This window comes from Rutilus rutilus (genome assembly GCF_951802725.1).
Source record: "Rutilus rutilus genome assembly, chromosome: 5".
NCBI lineage: Eukaryota > Metazoa > Chordata > Actinopteri > Cypriniformes > Leuciscidae > Rutilus > Rutilus rutilus.
The window spans coordinates 31,871,955-31,894,221 of NC_140213.1; the positions used below are offsets into that span (position 1 = coordinate 31,871,955).

The following is a 22,267-nucleotide window of genomic DNA, read 5'->3' on the forward strand; positions in this document are numbered from 1 at the left end:
ATTTCTCATCGAATTGTTGTAAAATCAAATAATCTCAGCTATGCAATCCACATCAGTCATTTTATCACATTTAAATGTTATTAATATTTTGAATTATCTAAAATTTTTATATTTGTAGGTTTCATTTTCATTAAGTTTAAGTTTGTGATGTGCTTTTGTCATTTTAATTAGTTTTTAATCTATTTTTAAAATTAGATTTATTTTCATTTCAGTTTTAGTCATTTCAGTACTTCCACTTAACTTATTTCAGTTAGTTTCCAAGGCAACATTTCAAATTTTTATTTAAGTTTTTTAAGTTTAAATGTTTCATCTAATATTTATATATTATTTCAGCTTTATTTCAACTACCAAAAATGATTTGTAATAGTTTCAGTCTTAGATTTACTTAATAATAACTCCGACTCACATTCATTTTATGGCTTTATAATTGTATTGTATGTCAGCATTTGTCTCATTTGAGTCTATTCTTCTAATGATGCCGGAGAAACATGAGAGACAAAGTTTATAGTTAAAACGGCTATATGTAAGAATGGTCATTTATTAATCGCCTTTATTTGCCAGTGTGTGGACAGCTTGTAAGCCTCCTAGGTTGTCTATGAAAGCCTGTAGTAGACAGATTTTTATGTGAAGGACTCGGGACGTTTTTTTGCCAGGAAAAGTACTACAGTTACGCGCTCTCCTGAAAGCCTCTATTTTGTTCCATGACACATTAAATGCTTATACAATGTTCAGGGTAATGCCAAAATAGCTATTCTGTACTGTGATGTCAATGTGTCATGCAAAGAAAAGGGATTAATTAAGCACCATAGACATTAAAGGGCCCTATTTTAACGATCTAAGCGCATGGTCTAAAGCGCAGGGCGCAAGTGCACTTAAGGCATGTCCTAATCCACTTTTTCTAGTTTAAAGACGGGAAAAATGGTCTAAAAGGGTTGTCTCTATTCTCTTAATGAGTAATGGGTGTGTTTTGGGCGTAACGTGCACAAAATTTCCCATTCCCTTTAAAAGCCAGTTACGCTCGCACCATGGTGGATTCGCTATTTACAAACGGATCTGCTCATGCGAGATGTTAAAGCGCGCAAGCAGACCATCTACAGGACAAGCCGGATTCCACCATATCTTTATGTACACAATATTAATCTTTTACATTGTAATCCCCAACAATGCGCCTGAACACACCTCTTTTTTAGACCAGCACACCTATGAGCGCGCAAATGGGTGCAAATGCATTTGCTATTTAAACAATGTGGCGCAGGACGTGAAAATGATAACTGCGTCGGGCTGAAACTAGCAAAAAACACTTGCTTGGCGCTACATTGCACCAGGTGTATGATAGGGCTCTGAGGGAGACTGCAGTCCACTGCAATAATTAGAAATATTGGTCCCTCCCCCCCTCTCATAGCCAGATCTATATGGTCTCAAATATAGCCTACTTTATAATCAAACTATCATAACAGTGTAATTTTAATTACCTCATTTGACATGAGCTAGTGCAAACATATTCACATCACTATGATCCGATACTTTCTTAACTGCTGTTTTCTCACCGCTGTCATTTTTGCTGTGTGTTCTTGTTATTGAGAGTTCTTGTTATTATCAAATATTTACATATCTAAATGTCGCTCTCAGCGGCGTGGAAAGAGTCGGGATGTTTGCTAACAGTATATCGCTGTAAAAGTATTTCCAACTTCTTTTTATTTATTAGAGAAGTGCGAGAAAGAACTTTGTCGTGAGTATATCGGCTCTTGTGCACGAGTGCGAGCACGAGCATTAAGTTGCTGGCTGCAATTCACTTAACAGCCAACAATGTTGCTAATAACAAGGCTTTCTGAATTATAGCACCTTTAAAAGAAAATCCAGAGCTATAAAAGAGCAACCTCTGAGCAATACAGTCTTCCTCAGGGCACTTCGCTGAGAATGCTTATCATACAGTTTAATTAATCAAAACAGGACATATTCCTGGATCAACAAGCTTTGTTGGTCCAGGAACAACATTCCTATCAACCCAATCAATCCTGACTCTAACCCAACCCATTTTTCCAAGAACAACAGTGGATGTTGATCGAGGAAGATGTCCTGCTTGTGTAAATCACACCCCCCTTATCTCTCTTCTTCACTCACACTCCTCTTGACATATATAGGGGAGCTGCAGGTAACACGGGAAAGCAGTGAAGAAGTATCCTGCTCCAGTGGCATTCTTCTGCATCGCAACACAGCCTGTTTGATTGGGTGCAAGAGATGATGTCACTTCAATATCTAAGTTGTAGGCGGAGCCATCAGACCAGCGGAGTTCACCTTCTGTCTGTAGATATTAAAAACAGAGGCTGAATATAGGCTACTACATTCTGCATCCTATTTTTCATCCTAAGTTTCAGTATGCAACCAAAAAAAAAAAAAAATCAAACAGTTTAGAATTCAACAGCCTGGTTCTGGAAGTAAAATCCCAATTTATTTTCAATAAGGATATGAGCTTGTTCTCTGCATTAGTCTGCATTATTTTAACTTTTTTTTTTTTTTTTTACTGGAATTCCTGGTGAAAAACTACATTACCCATGATTCTGCAAAGAAAGCTCCACCAATCAGAGGATAAAAACAAGCATCTTCAGCATCTGCCCAATCCCATAAAGTCAGTATCTTTTTCTCTGATTTTAAAATACTTTTTTGCTGCAAATAAAAGTTTGTAATGTTGTGATTCACCTAGTAGCTGGTTAGTTTGGTTCAACTCTTTAAAGAAGACCATTTAAAATGAATTATGGGAGAAAACCTTCAGGAACCAAGGCCGCTGAAAAAGTGGACGGGCACCGGTGCACTCTATTATGCTATGTTGTCGTCACATGACCTCAAGTTAGTTGTTTTCCATTTCAATTTCCAATTTTGTATAAAAATGTCTTAAATTTACGAAAAAGCATATTCATATATGCATACGCACAATTTGCACCCTGTATAAAGTATACATGCTGCATACTCATGTCTTTCAAAAATATAGGTACGTAAAACTGTACGTCATTATTGTTTATGTGTGTTTGACGTACCTCACGGTCATTCAAAGCCGTCCACAACAGCAGAAGATGGTCACAGGACTTTAAGAAGGATGTGATGGACAGAAACTCTGCATCTGTCTTTATGTTGGCCAGATGTGACCCTGGGATTGAGCTTTCACACATTTGCTTCGCTCCAGACCATGACTTGAACCTTGGGCTCACCTTATAACAGCTCCACCCCACAGCAAGCCAGCCTACGGGACACTGACCTGCAGGAGAACAAGTTACACTGTCAGTGTATGTGTGTGTCTTATACTATTTACTACGTAGGTGTTCATCTTCTTCAAGCATTTCTCATTCCTAATCAGCATGATATTTTGTTATTTCATGGAGCACAAATGGAGATTACACAAAAGTAGAGCTCTAATCTACACTTTTTCATTCAACAAAAGTGAATGGTGATTTATACTGTCAAATATAATATTATATTGTCCCCAAAATTACAAAGAAGCACCATCAGATTAGTCCAAACAACTTTTCATTTTAATCTAGCTTTGAGTTATTATATTTTCAGGTTCCATTTTAGTTTAAGCTTTTTAGTTTTAGTAATTTGTACTAGTTATTTTTTATATACAGCGGGGGAAATAAGTATTGAACACGTCATCATTTTTCTCAGTAAATATATTTCCAAAGGTGCTATTGACATGAAATTTTCACCAGATGTTGGTAACAACCCAAGTAAGCCATACATACAAAGAAACAAACAAAAATAAGTTCAGAAATTAAGTTATGTGTAATAATGTGAAATGACACAGGGAAAAAGTATTGAACACATGAAGAAAGGGAGGCGCAAAAAGGCATGGAAAGCCAAGACAACTGCTGAAAACTTACAGTAATTAAAAAGCAATCCAGCCCCCGTCAGTGGAAATTAATAACAGCTGGTTCAGTCCCAAATGATGGCCTACAAAAAGGTCTCATTGCCAAGGTGTCACACAAGACACATCTCATGATGGGTAAAAGCAAAGAGCTGTCTCAAGACCTTCGCAACCTAATTGTTGCAAAACATAATGATGGCATTGGTTCAGTGAGCACTTTTGGGGCCATAATACGGAAGTGGAAAGACAATAATTTCACCATAAATTTGCCTCGACCAGTGCTCCTCGCAAGATTTCTAATAGAGGAGTGAAAAGAATAATCAGAAGAGTTGTCCAAGAGCCAACACCAAGTTGTATGGTGTTTTTAGGGTAATGTGCACTGCCATTTCTCCTCCAAATATGGTGTGTATTATGGCATCCAAACAGTTAAATTTTGCTCTCATGTGACCACACTATATTCTCCCAGTATTTCACTGGCTTTTCCAAATGTTGTGCAGCAAACTTTAAATGAGCTTCAACATGCTTTTTTTCAGTAATGGAGTCTTGCGTGGTGAGCGTGCATACAGGCCATGGCGGTGGAGTGCATTACTTACTGTTTGAGAGTACTCTTTGAGACAACAGTACCTGCTATCTGCATGTCTTTTTGAAGCTCTCCACAAGTGGTCCTTGGCTCTTGGACAACTCTTCTGATTATTCTTTTCACTCCTCTATCAGAAATCTTGCGAGGAGCACTGGTCGAGGCAAATTTATGGTGAAATTACTGTCTTTCCACTTCCGTATTATGGCCCCAAAAGTGCTCACTGAACCAATGCCATCATTATGTTTTGCAACAATTAGGTTGCAAAGGTCTTGAGACAGCTCTTTGCTTTTACCCATCATGAGATGTGTCTTGTGTGACACCTTGGCAATGAGACCTTTTTGTAGGCCATCATTTGGGACTGAACCAGCTGTTATTAATTTCCACTGACAGGGGGCTGGATTGCTTTTTAATTACTGTAAGTTTTCAGCAGTTGTCTTGGCTTTCCATGCCTTTTTGCGCCTCCCTTTCTTCATGTGTTCAATACTTTTCCCTGTGTCATTTCACATTATTACACATAACTTAATTTCTGAACTTATTTTTGTTTGTTTCTTTGTATGTATGGCTTACTTGGGTTGTTACCAACATCTGGTGAAAATTTCATGTCAATAGCACCTTTGGAAATATATTTACTGAGAAAAATGATGACGTGTTCAATACTTATTTCCCCCGCTGTACATTTCAAATTAGCTTCTTTTTTTTCTTCAGTTTTAGTCATTTTAGTACATTAACTTAACTTTTAACAAAATTCTCATCTAATATTTATATTCTATTTCAGTTTCATTTCAATTTACAAAAACTATTTTGAATAGTTTAAGTCTCGTTTTTAGCCTTTCTGCACTACATCTCAAATCTTCTGAAGTCATACGTGTCATTTTTGTGTGAAAAATAGACTGAAATGTAAGTTATTATTCACTAAAAATCTTGAATCCCACGACAAGTTTCATTTATAAATGTTAATTGTAATTTTCTACATAACTGGAGAGTAAAAAGTATTTGAGAAACTCTAAAAGGTTCTCTTATGGCATCAAGCCCAGTAAAACAATTATGGGTCTACTTTACTTTTGAGACGTTTACCTTGATGTATTTAGCAGAAACCTTTAACTAAAGTGATTATAAAGTGGCAATAAAGGAAAACAATTAATTCATCACAGACCCAACAATATGTGTTTTTGCACATACCCGTCTTTATGGCCAGCTGAAGGCTTTGTGTAACGTTAATTTGGAGTTGAGGGAAGAATGTTTTCTTTTTCACAATGACATTGTAACGACGTCCGGGCTGTAACCCTTTCACCTGGTGGAATGGCTGAAAATGGGATGCAACCCAACACTGCTCATCCAAACACACATCCAGGACATTTCCACCATCTAATGTAGACCAGCTGAACATGGCAGTCGTGGATGAGATCTTCACGCTTAAAGAGGAGCTCAGGAGGGGGACTAATAATAGAGCAAAGAAAGAGTATTAAAACAAAGTAGAATCTCAATGAATAAAATATGAATAAATAAAACATTATGTTCATTTTTGGGTTGAAGCTGCTGCGTGTTACCAAGTTGGAAAGTCTTGGCATCCAGCAGTTCTGTGTTGTTGTATGACTGCAGACTAAATTCCAGTTTCTCATACACTTGTGGTCCTCTGAAAGTCATCACACACTCACACTCGTCTTCACAAACTGCAATACTGCACATCACCTGACAGAGAAACTCAATTAATCAAACATGTTATTAATGTGCGTGAGCATTTGAGAGGGATAGTGTTTGCTTCGCACCTTGTTTCCCAATGAAAGTGTGTAAAAATTAGCTGTCTGTGACGGAAAACACTGAAACGCCGCCTGCACATGGACAGAGGATGGACTTCTGGGATATGGAAGGCTGAAAGCCTGAAGGACAACAAGAGGAAAGAAAAATCTAGGGATTGGGTGCAGATCATTGTTTTTCTATCAAGCCTTTAATACTACTTCATTATGCTCCCTATAAGACCTTTAAAATCAACATGAAAAGATGTTCACATCCCACTTCTGCATGTACTACATGATATTTGATGATTAAAAAAGGGACTTGTATTCCAATATTGCAATATTATTGCCAAAAACTTTATTATATTATTGTTAGGCACCACTGAATTTCTGTTATCTGGAAGATTTTACAAAGGCTGCAAAATAATGTCAAAAAAGCAGTATTTAGCTTATTATTTCTGGTCAATCCACTGTATAAAAAAAAAAAGTATTGTTGGTTTAACTTAAAAAAGTAAGTTACCTGGGTAAATATTGAGTTAATTGAGTTCATACAATTAAGGAGATTGGTTTAATCAACAGAAACTCAAAATGTTTTGTTATCTGAACCACAGGTCTACAATTGATTTGACATACACAATATTTGTGACAACAAATCATGAGAAAAATGTTTTACAGTGTAAACAACACGGCTGAAAAGGAAAGTCATTTTAGATGCAAAAGTTACTACGTTTTGATGAAAGATTGTATTGTCTTTATGGTCTTTCATCAGAAGTTCATTCTCATTAACTAATGAATAATGGCACAGGAACATTTCTTAAGAAAGCAAACAGTCAATTTTGATTTCATGTTGACTTTAAAGTTTTCTAAAGAACTATTCCAGCTCAGATTTTTTCTAACATAAACAGGTTTTGTTGTGTAACTCAGAATGTAACTTTTGCACTTGAAAATGAAGGGATCCATCTCGAATGAACGGTTTAAATGAATTGTTACCTGAAAGAAGTGCAGAAGTTGCCAAAACAGGGCCAGAACTTTGTCCATGGAGCTCCATCCCATAATTCCAGTGTCCATAGACGACACCATATTCTTAAAGTAAAACACTAAGGTCTTTAGCCTTGCAGCTTGCACTGTAATAATAACCTACACTACAATATGATCAAACTTCAGCAACATCCTAAAACAGTCTTTGTGGTCACAAGTGCACTCCGTGGCATCTTAGAGCAAAAAAAATTGGCTCAGTTCAGTTTACATTAAAAAAACATTCCTTGAGGGCACGCCTCCTCTGCCACTTCAGATGCCCAGGCCAGCATCTTATAACACTGGAGGATTCAACCACACCTCCTCTTGAAAGCAGCTCTCAGTCAGATCAGATAGCCTCTCCACTACATGTTTTTCTTTAGTTTTTGGCCGAATCGAAATAAAGTGCAGGCTGTTAAGACAACAGAGTCAGCACGTGGGAGTCATGTAGGGTTAGTGGTGAAGCAAACAAAACAGGCACAAAAAAATCCCACACTAACACCCACCAGACTCCTACATGTATTACATCACCCACTGAGAATAAAAATCAATTTATATTAGCTGTCAAGAATTAGGCATTTACAAACATTATGCAAGGTTTAGAAATGTTTACATTTAAATGCACTTGAAGGTAGAATCCAATGTATTCATTCATGTACAAAAAATGTGTTATTTGAGCCATACAGCTTTTTAAAATGTCTATTCCGCCAGCTTTTGAAGTGTGTACTTTTTTTTTTTTTTAATACCAGTACCATGTCCTACCCCAGATTTTTATTGTCAGCGCACTGCTGTTTTTACTACTAAAGCTCGATGTTAGTCGATGTTACTCTCTGTGGAAATCTACAGTTCACTGTATTGAACTCGCAACATTCCTTTAAATTCTGATTCAGCAGATGTACACAAGGGAGGAGAGGAACTTTTCCAACATTTTAATTATCCGACTTGAAAGCAAAACACAACTCAGCAGGATATAACTCAAGTCATGCGTGGGCTGATCTAGTTAATAAACCACTTCTGAAATTAGATCAGGGTAAAAGATCTTACTCTTTCGGTGATGGATGCCAAGATTGATGCCAATTGTTTTTTTTTGCAGTTTTATTGATAGTCCATTTGGTCATTTTACAGTGAAACGACTTAAATGAAATATTCACACACATAAAGGTGAAATATTTTCAAAATGATTCATATCTGCGGTATAATAATCTGTGGATAATTGAGTGGTATATTACAAAATAGCTTGGTAATAACTCAATTGATTTGCACAGTGCAATTTTTTTTGTATTTTTATTTAATTATTTAAAAAACATTGACAATAACATGCAGGTTTTTAGATATTGTACTAAATGCTAATCCTTTTTAGGCTGACACAATTTTGATCATTTGCAGCAGAAATAAAAATTTTGACATTATGGCTATAGTATGGAAAATTCAAGTTCATCAAGTTATGTTTTTTTTAAAGACGGCTAAGACAGGACACAACTAGTGACAGGAAGTGTGCGCCTGTAGCAGATAATATCAGTAACACTTTACAACAAGATTCCTATTACTAACATTATTTAACAACAGTAGTTAACACACTGTAAAACTTAATTTTTTAAGTACAATCAACTTTAAGTAATTTCAACTTAAATTAAACTGATTTTAAAAAATGTGTTGAATCTTGTATAACTTATAAAAAAAGTTGAAATTGATTAACTTATTTTGATGAGTTAAAGCAACGTAAAAACATATAGTGTCATAACTTATTGATCATATCATTTTTTACAGTGCATGAACTAACAAAGAAAGAATGTTCTAAAGCATTTATTAAACTCAGTTAATGTTAATATAATTTCAAAATGTATTAATACATTAGTAAAAAAGAAAAGTTGTATCTGTTAATATTATTTAATGGACCTGCGCTAACAGGAACTAACAATAAACAGTTGCATTTTTTATTAACTAACATTAACAAAGGTCAATAAATACAGTAACAAAAGTGTTGCTCATTGATAGTTAATGTTAGTAAATGTATTAACTAATGTTAACTACTGGGACCTTATTGCAAGTGTTACTGAAATATCAAATAACTACTTAAGACTGGCTTGTAATTTTTCCCCCCTCTAATTAATAAGAAATGTGATTTTGTTAGAAAAAGCACAAAGTTGCATTTAAATAAAGTATTTGGTTAAGTTAAGATTTTAAGATGTACAGTATAAGTGTACTTAAAATGTTTATGGAAAATATTAATACTAATTTGCATGTCATTTAATGTTAATACTCTAAAATCTAAACAATACACAAATTTAACAGCAGTTTGTTGTTCTTATTCTAATGAATGTTTGATTAACGTATTACAGATACATTTGAGATATTAAAGACAAAAACAGTGATGTGTTAGTAGTTAGCAGTTTTACAGATACTATGCTGTATATGCAGTCAAAATCTGTGTCAAGCTAGTGCTCTCACTGAGATCTTAACTTTACTGCACACAGTCCACAAAGAATCAGTTCCACTGGCATGAGCAGTCCATTGGCTCCTGGTAGTAATAGTCCACCGTGGTGGCATTTCGAGTGCAGTACAGCTGAATGATGCGGTTTTGTAGGCCGTTCTCACGGCAGCACTTGCAGAAACGTGCGTGACTGTTAATGTTAAAATTGAAGATGGTGGCAGATGGACATTTTCCATCACATGAATACACAGTCACCTGAAGAGAAAAACCAAGAGAGATGAGGTTAGCAACTCGGATGGATGGATGGATGGATGGATGGATGGATGGATGGATGGATGGATGGATGGATGGATGGATGGATGGATGGATGGATGGATGGATGGATGGATGGATGGATGGATGGATGGATGGATGGATGGATGGATGGATGGATGGATGGATGGATGGATGGATGGATGGATGGATGGATGGATGGATGGATGGATGGATGGATGGATGGATGGATGGATGGATGGATGGATGGATGGATGGATGGAGAGGGAACAGAACAGAATAGAATAGAATAGAATAGAATAGAATAGAATAGAATAGAATAGAATAGAATAGAATAGAATAGAATAGAATAGAATAGGTCTTCAACCCTGCTTCTGACGGTCTACTGTCCACTGTTTAGATCCAACGCTAATCAAACACACCGGAACTAGCTAATCAAACTCTTCAGGATCGCTTGAAAATCATAAGCTAAAGCAAGCTGGATAAACTTTACAGGGCTTTGGGCCTCCAGGAGCAGGATTGAAGACCTCTGGATTAAAGAATATAAGCAAACCTAATATAATAGATTAGAACATCAGAAAATGTATATATGTAACAATAGGAATTGCAATTTTAATGTGAATCTTTCACACTCACAGGTGCATTACTTCTACAGTCATCTTTTCTGATGGTGGTCCTGATGGCGACTCTCTTACAGGTTTTACCATCTTCTTTGCCTACACACACACACACACACACACACACACACACAGAAAAATTGTGACTTACAAATGAACACAAACATGCACATTTTCGTTTTTAAAGCAACATTAAACAATATTAAATCAAATAATAATAACAATTTGAAATGTATTAAATAAAACATTTAAATAATAGAAAAAAAATGTTGGGCATACATTTTTTTTTATCCATCCGGAATTGACTATAGTTATTTCCTATTATTGCTGTAACATGACATTAACCAGCATTCAATTATACTGCATTAATCATTATTAATTATTGGCATGATTTCAGAAATGCTGCATTACCTAAGCCTGAATATTTTTTATTTTTTTGTCAACAATCAAAAGCCCATAAGGCCTATTTGACATCAGTTTAGGTGAAGCAGGTTCTAACATTTTGAGGATTATGAAAACTAATATTTGGAATAATGTGCTCTGATAAATAATTTGCAATGAGACCAGGAACATGCAATAAGCAATTAAATAGATGTCATTTTGACGTTCAACAAACTTATACAATATTTCTGATATTTTATGCCATAACATTATAGAATGCAGCAGTAGTTGTCCCCTTTTTCAGCGGCACTAAATCCCAAAGTATTTTTTTTCCATTCATTTCTCCTGTAGGGATTTCAAAAAAGTCTTCGTTAAAGCCATGAACCAAGCCAATCAAGGTGAATCACAACACTATAAACTTTGAGTTGAAACACAAAAGTTTTTGAAAATCGGACAAAAAGACAAAGGTACAAGACTGTGTACTTAACGGCTTCAGGGAGGGAAAGAACTACAATGAAGCATTGCGAACAGCATAATCAAATTAAAAACGATGGATCAATATACAACTACTCATTTACAAATTTTGATTGCATATTTAAAAAAACATTTTGAGTTTATTGCAAAATATGCACACACATTTACATATATACATATATATACATATACATATATATATTTATTACATGGCTTGGTTGAATTCTAATGTAGAATCGTGTAGAATGCCGTCTGTTATTTCTTGATAACAGACCGCTGCTAAGTATAACACACCGTTGCCATGAAAAACAGAGCGTTGCTATGGACGCAGGATTCTAACCGTAGAGACGTAATGGACTATTTTCTTTAGCGGAAGCAATACAATCGTTTTTAAATCAATAAACTCCTTTTTAAATCAATATTTTGTGTCAAATTATTGATTTATTTGGTAGGTAGCCATGTAATAAGCGGGATAATGTAGAGCGAGGCGGTTGTTATAGCGAATACAACCCCTTCAGGCTGATTCAAGATCCCTCCGCTTCGCGTCGGGGTCCTGGTCACCCTGTCGGGGTTGTATTCGCTATAACAACCACCTCGCTCTACATTATCCCTTACATATATATATTATATATATTTGTATATACAAACATTTCAGTATTTTGAGTGTAGAGAGATCGACTTGATGACGTCATTCACAGTGCTTAATGGGAGTGGGAGGAGCTAAAGAGCTATTTTGTGTGTGTTGCTTTTTTGACTTTCTGATTGGTGTACTTCTCTGAACAGCTTCATAATGTAGTTTTTCCACCAGGAATTACCATTAAACACGATTATTAAATAATGCAGGCTGACGGCTTCAGCAGTAGCAAATACCACGGATTAACAACACTGTAGCTCTATAGGGCTGTTATTACAGGTTTATAAGTTATCGTTCAAAACCGGTTTCCCTTTGGAGAAAATGAATGGAGTTTTTACTTCAAGAATCTGACTGTTGCACTCTATTAATAATGAAAATAAATAAAGATTTAATGATGTTCAGTAGTGAATTTTCACAAATGAGGAATATGAAATATGAACATTTGCTCCTTTAAATAAGGTGACCAGGTGTTGGTATTGCTGCCTATTGCGGGCTCTGCTTTATCAGCAGGATTTTCTGGACCTCATGAGGTGCTAAGAAAACTGTGTGATATAGACTATGTAATCTGTACTCCCAACAGAAAGAGAAAATCTCGTGTGTGATATCTAAATGTTGCGTTCCATCTCCTAGACCTTTAAAGATCGTAACAATCCACGAGGTCTGTATTGACAACTAAACCAAGTTATGTTTATTCTTTGTAAATACGACTGTAACAATGAGTCACACACACACACGCAGAGTCACACACACACATCAAACCACATTAACACAACAGGCTTAGTGACTATTATTACTGCACCTTGGGGGCTCCACTTGATTGACAAGTTAGTTACCATGGTGACATTTGTCTGACAATGATCGAGTGGCACCATTGAAAACTGAACTTTTCACCCATATGTAATTTTTGTTTGTATGACAATGATAAAATGAAAGGCATTTAATTCTTTTGAGGGCAGCGTGTGTGTGTGTATGTTGTAAATTCCCAGCTCATTAATTTTGACACTGAGATTTTGGAGGTTCAAACAGAGGACAGGTTTCGAAGATATCAGGGGGTTTCAACAGGAAATAAATCAAGACTTCACAGCTGTGTGTCTGAGATGGTGGGAGGGACAGCTGTTGAGTGGTTTTGGAAAGCAGTTGTGCCTGTGTTTGAAAGTTACACGGATGTTCACAAGTATGAGAATTAAAGGAATAGTTCATAAAATATGACAATTCCGACATTATTTACCCACCCTCATGTTGTGGAAACCCATATTGTTGTTCTTTTTTCCATGGAATACAACAGTGCCCCCCTTTTTTTTTTTTTTTAAACAGTTCATAAAAGTAAATAAAATAAATACATTTAAATGAATTAAAAAATAGACAAAAGGCTCAATGAAGGTGCTCAACCATTAAAAAATTCACAAAAAGGAAAAAGGTGGCATACCATAAATTGAAAAAATATTTATTTCATGTTTTCAATATTTGTCATATTTGAATTAAACACAAGGCTTTATAACATTTAAGAACTGAGGCAAGATTTCCTGTAAATAAATAGAATAATTTTAGCTTCAAGACTATATATGAAGGCTGAATATTGGGAAAATAAAAGAAGTATGAATATTCTTCAAAAGTATTGCTTTTGTGTTCCACAGCAGAACAACTGTATAAGGAATTTGACTAACATGAGGGTGAGTAAATGATGACAGAATTCCTATTATAGCCCAAACGTCTCACACACTTAATCAATTCACCTTAATTGATTCACTTAAACTAAAAGAAAATAATGGCAAGACTGAAAGAGATAAGTAAAAAAAAAATTCTTCAACACACATAAAATATTATGAGACACAGATAAAGAAGATAATTCAGTAGATGAGTGAGTACCTGTATCACAGTTAGTACTAGCAGTGGGTGTTACTGGACTAACGGAAAAAGGCAACAAACCAAGTCCAGCACCTGAGAAACACACAGGGGCAGGTTCACAAACTCACAAGTCTGTAACAAACTCATTTGGTTGAAGTCGCTCGTAAAGCTTCCAGCACAAACACAAGAGCCCCCAAACCAATGCGAACACACACAAACCTGCACCCACAAGTGCCCTCATGCGTAAAAAAGATGCACAGACCCACCGCTTGCACAAAAAATACATACCAGTTTGTTGAAAGCAAATTATTAGCACATAGCCAGCAAAGGCACATGCCAGACATGTGGAGTTTCTTCCTCAAAGTGATCACCTCTGAATCCCTCTAGCATGCCATGCCAATATAATCAAAGAAAACTGTGTCTTAAACAGATTCATGCAGCTTTTTCCAATATGCTTTCCTTGGTTTATGAGTAATGCAAAACAAATATATAGGCCTACACTAACATTCAAATGCTTTGGGATCAGCAAGTTTTTTTTTTTTTAATTCAGCAAGTACACATCAAACTGATCAAAAGTGACAGCAAATACATTTATAATGTTACAAAATATTTTTATTCCAAATAAATTCTGTTCTTTTGAACTTTTTTCTTTCATCAAAGAATCTTAAAATATATGTATATATCACTGTTTCCACAAAAATCTTAAGCAGCACAATTGTTTTCAACATTGATAATAAGAAATGTTTTTGAGCATCAAATCAGCATATTAGAATGATTTCTGAAGGATCATGTGATGAAGACTGGAGTAATTATGCTGAAAATTCTGGTTTGCCATTAAAAGAATAAATTACATTTAAATATACAGACCCTTTCTAAAAAATTTGAATATCATGAAAAAGTTTATTTATTTCCATAATTCCATTCAAAAAGTTAAACTTCCATAGATTATAGATTCAGGGCCCACAACTTAAACAATTTCAAGTATTTAGTTGGTTATTTGTACAAAATTTGGGCTTCCAGCTCATAAAACCCACGAAAACAGGATTTAAAAAATTTTGAATATTACATGAAATCACACAGTAATTACACAGTGATACCATGGTCATTGAACCAGGTTTTGGCTCTTTTGGCAGTGTGGGCAGGTGCAAATCCTGCTGGAAAATGAAGTCAGCATCTCCATAAAGCTTGTCTGCTGAAGGAAGCATGAAGTGCTCTGAAAATGTCCTGGTAGACGGCTGCGTTGACTCTGGATTTAATAAAGCAGAGTGGACCAAAGTCCTCTTTTCTGATGAGAGCAAATTTTGCATCTCATTTGGAAACCAAGGTCCCAGAGTCTGGAGGAAGAATGGAGAGGCACACAATCCAAGATGCTTGAAGTCCAGTGTGAAGTTTCCACAGTCTGTGTTGGTTTGGGGAGCCATGTCATCGGCTGGTGTTGGTCCACTGTGCTGTCCACTCAACGCAGCCGTCTACCAGGACATTTTCAGAGCACTTCATGCTTCCTTCAGCAGACAAGCTTTATGGAGATGCTGACTTCATTTTCCAGCAGGATTTGCACCTGCCCACACTGCCAAAAGAACCAAAACCTGGTTCAATGACCATGGTATCACTGTGTAATTACTGTGTGATTTCATGTAATATTCAAATTTTTTGCAATCCTGTTTTCGTGGGTTTTATGAGCTGGAAGCCCAAATTATGTACAAATAAACAACTAAATACTTGAAATTGTTTAAGTTGTGGGCCCTGAATCTATAATCTATGGAAGTTTAACGTTTTGAATGGAATTATGGAAATAAATAAACTTTTCCATGATATTCTAATTTTTTGGAAAGGGTCTGTATATATATATATATATATATATATATATATAATTATATATATATAAAGTTATTTAAAATTGTAACAACATTTTCACTCTATTACTGTTTTATTGTATTGTTGATTAAATAAATGTAGCCTTGGTGATTAGAGACTTCTTACAAAAACATTAAAAAAAGCTTACTGATCCCAAACTTTTGAACACTGAAATATCGGCCAGGGTTGCATTTTCCACAAGCATCATAAGCTTAAATAGATTGTTGAGACCATTGTTGCCAACTGTCTCTATGATCTACTTAGGTGTACGATGCTTTTATGAAACGCAATATATCCACAAATATTTGGCTGCCCGTTCGTTTTGTGCATTTAAAATAAATATTCCCACACCTTTTAACCTACGAATTCCCATAACTTTTCTATGCTTATTCTAGTTAAAGTTTACTTAATCACTCGTTGTCAACATTCAAGGTTTGCTAAAGTTATTGTTTATACCTAAAGCATCAAGCTTTGACAAGAGACAGTTAAAAACCACAAACACCAATCCCGTAGCACAAAAACCAGCCTGAGCCACAGATTACACAAAAGACAAAGATAGAGTTAAGGACACATAGAGAGGGGAATTGCATAGCAATCTGGCTTTCATTGGGCTTTCATCACAGAAACCCTGTTTCGGACAACACAAGCTAAAATCTATACATTTCTTCCAAGATTACAGCATGTACAATCATTGTATTTTAGAGAGAATTGAGGACAAGGAAAAGCACAATTGAAATTGAAAGAAAAGAATGAAAAGGCCCATGAGATATATACAGCAGCACTCATTTCCCCCGGGACAACAGGGAGCATCTAACCACAATATGCAACCAGCAGCTACAGTAGTAAGCCCAGCATTGCTTCTCCATCATGCTGTTCCAAACAGCCCCCAGCATTCCCAGAAAGCACAGCCAGCCCCAGACACACACTACTCACATGTCTTACAGCAACCGTCCACATACGTCTGAACCACGCCTCCATTCTGAAACAGACAGCACAGAGGTTAGAAGAACAACACAAACAGATACAGAAGCAGCAAAAGGAATGCAGTGATTTGTGTCAGACCTGAATACACTCTGTATCATTGAAAGGAGGACAGACAACTCCAGAGGCCAGAACTACTGCCCCTACCGCAGTCTCCATACAGTCGAACCGTGTGCAGTTAGCCACCCATGAGCTGCCTGCCTGCAAACCACATAAAAATAAAAAAAACGTATCAAATTCATGCGTTTGCGGCTGTTTCCTGAAAACAATGACGGGGTTTGTCTGAGTGTGTGTGTTTCTGACCTAAAATAGCAATATTGTTTATGGATCAATTTGCTGAAAATGCCCCCAGAAAATCAGACAAAACATCCATTTGTGAACATCCTCAAAGGGGAAAATGTTCATAAATACAGTAAATAATGTCAGAAAGTTTCCTTCAAGGGTGAGTTTGGGGTTACATTAATAAAAAGCACCAGTGCAGATTACCATAAATACTTCTGTAGTGCCGTTTTCACTGGGATATGAGCATGAGATGTTTTTGCAGGAGCCACAGCACACATGTGGATCAGATGATGGGACATAAACCTGATGCTAGAGTGACAGAAATGTAAACAAAAAATATATATTTAAATTCGTAACACACACACACAAAAAAAATAAGAAATGTTATTGTCTATTCTGCACTTTTGAAGTTTTGTTTATTCCATGAAATCCACAAAAAACAGCTTTAATTTAGTTTTACATATCCTCTACTATCTTTTTAACCGTTAGAAGGCTGAAATTGGTGCTGTACCTTTAAGACTTCTATATGTAAATCACTTCTGTTATAATTGACTAACCTCTACACTGTACATTGAAATATTTAATTTAGAAGAGCATTTTTTCTCCCATGATATGTGCCTTTTAAAACTAGACTTTCATAAATTTCATGGAACATCATGAAAAATGTGGAAACATCCATTAATTCATATATTGAAAGTTGTATTAGTCATGTGACTTACAGGATCACACTTCTCAGAGCAGTTGGCAGTGGTGACCTCCATGGCGTAGAACCCGGTGCTGGGGTCTTTATGTGTGAGGCACTGAACCGTGTAACACAGTTCCCCCTCAAAGTATTGCACCATAGACTGGCCCGGATTCAATATTGTCACATCCTGAAACAGACACACTTCTGCCTTCTCTACACACACAAGCACACAAAGATACATAAACACAGACTTGTGTTTCAGTTTCATTGAATAGCATGGCATTTTGAGTGTGTGAGTGTTAGTTTGAGTCTTACTGCAGTTATACAGTGGGCATCCACATGGGCCACCGGAGTCTGGATCCTCCACTTTCACCTCACCCTATAAAACAAAGGTCACGGAATAATACTGTAGTTCCAGAACAGTTCATTATGGCAATGTGATTCATGCACACAACAAAAATGGACTATATACAATGTATTCACACACACAGAATACATTTTAGAACACTCACCGCAGCGCAGACCGGAACTGTAAAGTTCTCACACTGACATTCTAAAAACAACAAAAACAAATGTTACAAATGTAACTGTGTGTATGCATACAAAAAATACTTTGACAAATCATGGTGATATGGAACTTTGATACATACACTAGTTTGGGGTCGGTAAGATATTTTTATGTTTTATGCACACTAAGGCTGCATTAAGCTGCAAAACAGTAATATTTTGAAATATAAATGTCTATTTGAATATATTTTAACATGTCATTTATTCCTGTTATGCCAAAGTTGATTTTTCAGCATCATTTCTCCAGTCTTCAGTGTCACATAATCCTTCAGAAATAATTCTTAATATGCTAAATATTTTTGTGGAAACTGATTCATTCTTTAGGATTCTTTTATAGAATAGAAAGTATAAACAAAATAACAGCATTGATTGGAAATAGAAATCTTTGCAACAATATACTGTAAATGTTTGTACTGTCAATATCCTTTCTGACATTTTTTTGAACAGACCCCAACATTTTAAAAGATAGTGTACTATTATTAGCTTATGCATTTATCATGCTATTTACATGGTATTCGTGTTCACAACACATGGAGATGGCATGGTACTTGTAAAGCCCCTTTCACACAGATTCCGGAAAATACACGGATAATTGCGTTCACACAGAAGGCACTCTAGCAATTTAACGGCAATTTTCCGTGACCAATGCGCTGTGTTGAAAGGGGCTTTAATCAGGGTTTCTGCAGGTTTCAGTAAGTCACATTTAAGACCTTTTTAAGACCATAAAGATTGAAATTTAGGACCTACACAACGCATTAAACAAGTTAGATAGATAGTTACCTCGGGATCATTAGAGTATCTATCTATCTACCTAGGATTATCTGATGTGTGTGTGAGAGAAAGGGAGAGGTAGATTTTTTTTAATAGAAAATTGTACTTTTGCATATTATACTGTAAAAACACAATTATTGTTGATTTTAGATGATCATAGTTAATCATAACTAGAGAGGAAATGATGAGATGATTAAAGTGACCAAAATGATCACGGTTATCACAGAATCCTGTTCAAAAAGTACTAATACTAGAGAATGAAGTCAATTCAACAAGTTTTATGTCGAAAAACAGCAAATAACAAATTGATTAGTATCAATATGCACTTTTTGTTTACGTAAACATTCAAATACCATTAAAAATGATGGCCAGATTTTAAAAGAGTGTCTTGCAACATGTTATCTACTAACATGTACAAGTTCAAATAAAGTTTTGACAAAAAAGGTTTTTATAAAAAGATAAACCTCAATTATTTCAGACTTTAAATTATTTTTTATAAAAAGAATGAGTCAAAAAAGATAAATTACTGACATTTACACATTAGCTTATATTTATTAGTAGTGTTTGGGTGCACCCCCATCCTTCATGTTGACTGAGCTTTCAATGTTGTTATGGAAAGGGGTGATTGGTTGGTTCCTGTCACATGACCTGCGGTGCGTTTGCGGCATTCTGAAAAGTTTAGATTTTTTTTCATCTCGTTGCGCCTGGTAAAATTTGCGACCTGACTAAAATTTAATTTAAGACCTAGGATGAAAATTTGGCCGTTTTTAAGACTTTTTAAGGCCTTAAATTTAAAGTTCAGAATTTTATACTTTTTAAGACCCCGCGGAAACCCTGTTTAATGTAATGTTTCTGTATCTGTGAGCTTGTGCATGGTTTAGTTTTGCTGTTCTTTAAAGGGATACTCCACTTTTTTCGGAAATAAGCTCATTTTACAACTCCCCCAGAGTTAAACAGTTGAGTTTTACCGTTTTAGAATCCATTCAGCCGAACTCCGGGTCTGACGGTACCACTTTTAGCATAGCTTAGCACAGATCATTGATTCTGATGAGTCCAGTAGCATTTCTTTCAAAATGACCAAAGAGTTTCAATATTTTTCCTATTTAAAACTTGACTCTTCTGTAGTTAAACCGTGTACTAAGATCGACGGAAAATGAAAAGTTGCGATTTTCTAAGCCTATATGGCTAGGAACTACTCTCATTCCAGCGTAATAATCAAGGAACTATGTGGCTGTTCCATGAGTGCAGCAGGCGTAATGATATGACGCAGCGCCTGAAAATAGTCCCCAGCCCGGTAACTTCTTCCAACGTGACCGGGACTAAGTTTGTCTAACCTATTAGACCTATTTTCAGGCGCTGCGTCATATCATTACGCCTGCTGCACTCATGGAACAGCCGCACAGTTCCTTGATTATTACGCCGGAATGAGAGTAGTTCCTAGTCATATAGGCTTAGAAAATCGCAACTTTTCATTTTCCGTCGATCTTAGTACACGGTTTAACTACAGAAGAGTCAAGTTTTAAATAGGAAAAATATTGAAACTCTTTGGTCATTTTGAAAGAAATGCTACTGGACTCATCAGAATCAATGATCTATGCTAAGCTATGCTAAAAGTGGTACCGTCAGACCCGGAGTTTGGCTGAATGGATTCTAAAACGGTAAAACTCAACTGTTTAACTCTGGGGGAGATGTAAAATGAGCATATTTCCGAAAAAAGTGGAGTATCCCTTTAAGAGAGAACTGTGGATTTTTTTTTTTCAAAATCCACAAAAGAAGAAAAGTACACAGAGGGACAAAATAATGCCTTCTAAAATGTCAAAAGGTGAATCTGAGGGTTTGAGTAAGGGTTATTCTGTAGTTACTATAATTATCTTGATCATCTTAAAAACAAAATTAAGTCAAAGGGAAGCTACAGTTTAGATATATAGGTAAGTGTGTGCATGTGTCCAATACCGCAGTGTGTCTCTGGGCAGCAGCTGTCCGGCACGGGTCTCTTCATAAGCACAGCTCCAGGAGCACAACTCACACTGGCCTCAGGACACAGACTCATATCACACACTGAAAGATCAAGAACGAGTCATGTTTCTCTGTTTCATTACGACACACAAAATGACCGGGCACTTCAGTACAGTGAGTGACTACTTGTGTTTTTGTTATAATTACCACAATGATACTGCGGACAGCAGTGATTAGTGGTGTTCATATCCACAGCCAGTATCTCTCCAAGCAGACACACTGGTATAGGTTCAATACAGGACTCGCACACTGCAAAACATAAGCAAATTATTACTACAACATGCCCTAATATCACAAATATATATATATACAGTGGGTACGGAAAGTATTCAGACCCCCTTAAATTTTTCACTCTTTGTTATATTGCAGCAAGTGCATTTTTTTTCCTCATTATTGTACACACAGCACCCCATATTGACAGAAAAACACAGAATTGTTGACATTTTTGCACATTTATTAAAAAAGAAAAACTGAAATATCACATGGTCCTTAGTATTCAGACCCTTTGCTGTGACACTCATATATTTAACTCAGGTGCTGTCCATTTCTTCTGATCATCCTTGAGATGGTTCTACACCTTCATTTGAGTCCAGCTGTGTTTGATTATACTGATTGGGCTTGATTAGGAAAGCCACACACCTGTCTATATAAGACCTTACAGCTCACAGTGCATGTCAGAGCAAATGAGAATCATGAGGTCAAAGGAACTGCCTGAAGAGCTCAGAGACAGAATTGTGGCAAGGCACAGATCTGGCCAAGGTTACAAATAAATTTCTGCTGCACTTAAGGTTCCTAAGAGCACAGTGGCCTCCATAATCCTTAAATGGAAGACGTTTGGGACGACCAGAACCCTTCCTAGAGCTGGCCGTCCGGCCAAACTGAGCTATCGGGGGAGAAGAGCCTTGGTGAGAAAGGTAAAGAAGAACCCAAAGATCACTGGGGCTGAGCTCCAGAGATGCAGTCAGGAGATGGGAGAAAGTTGTAGTAAGTCAACCATCACTGCAGCCATCCACCAGTTGGGGCTTTATGGCAGAGTGGCCCGACGGAAGCCTCTCCTCAGTGCAAGACACATAAAAGCACACCTGAAGGACTCCAAGATGGCGATAAATAAGATTCTCTGGTCTGATGAGACCAAGATAGAACTTTTTGGACTTAATTCTAAGCGGTATGCGTGGAGAAAACCAGGCACTGCTCATCACCTGTCCAATACAGTCTCAACAGTGAAGCATGGTGGCGGCAGCATCATGCTGTGGGGGTGTTTTTCAGCTGCAGG

The 22,267-nt window shown here is 36.4% G+C and overlaps 2 protein-coding genes across 2 annotated transcripts in view; both read right to left on the reverse strand.

The window, feature by feature from the left end:
• Positions 1–7,249, reverse strand: part of ptprq (protein tyrosine phosphatase receptor type Q) — a gene marked incomplete at its 5' end in the record, with an annotated part of 62,875 nt that extends 55,626 nt beyond the window's left edge. The window contains 6 exons of the mRNA XM_084409992.1: positions 2,122–2,302; positions 3,033–3,250; positions 5,616–5,873; positions 5,984–6,125; positions 6,203–6,313; positions 7,160–7,249. Of these exons, the coding sequence (XP_084266118.1) occupies positions 2,122–2,302; positions 3,033–3,250; positions 5,616–5,873; positions 5,984–6,125; positions 6,203–6,313; positions 7,160–7,249 (1,000 nt within the window). The remainder of the gene's footprint in view (positions 1–2,121; positions 2,303–3,032; positions 3,251–5,615; positions 5,874–5,983; positions 6,126–6,202; positions 6,314–7,159) is intronic.
• A 1,939-nt stretch (positions 7,250–9,188) lies between these two features.
• The window catches only part of otogl (otogelin-like), a gene marked incomplete at its 5' end in the record, with an annotated part of 51,333 nt that continues 38,254 nt past the window's right edge, over positions 9,189–22,267 (reverse strand). Inside the window, 11 exons of the mRNA XM_084409993.1 lie at positions 9,189–9,869; positions 10,524–10,603; positions 13,860–13,931; positions 16,626–16,671; positions 16,755–16,874; positions 17,160–17,264; positions 17,675–17,853; positions 17,956–18,019; positions 18,153–18,193; positions 20,932–21,036; positions 21,142–21,243. Of these exons, the coding sequence (XP_084266119.1) occupies positions 9,669–9,869; positions 10,524–10,603; positions 13,860–13,931; positions 16,626–16,671; positions 16,755–16,874; positions 17,160–17,264; positions 17,675–17,853; positions 17,956–18,019; positions 18,153–18,193; positions 20,932–21,036; positions 21,142–21,243 (1,115 nt within the window). The 3' untranslated portion in view covers positions 9,189–9,668. The remainder of the gene's footprint in view (positions 9,870–10,523; positions 10,604–13,859; positions 13,932–16,625; positions 16,672–16,754; positions 16,875–17,159; positions 17,265–17,674; positions 17,854–17,955; positions 18,020–18,152; positions 18,194–20,931; positions 21,037–21,141; positions 21,244–22,267) is intronic.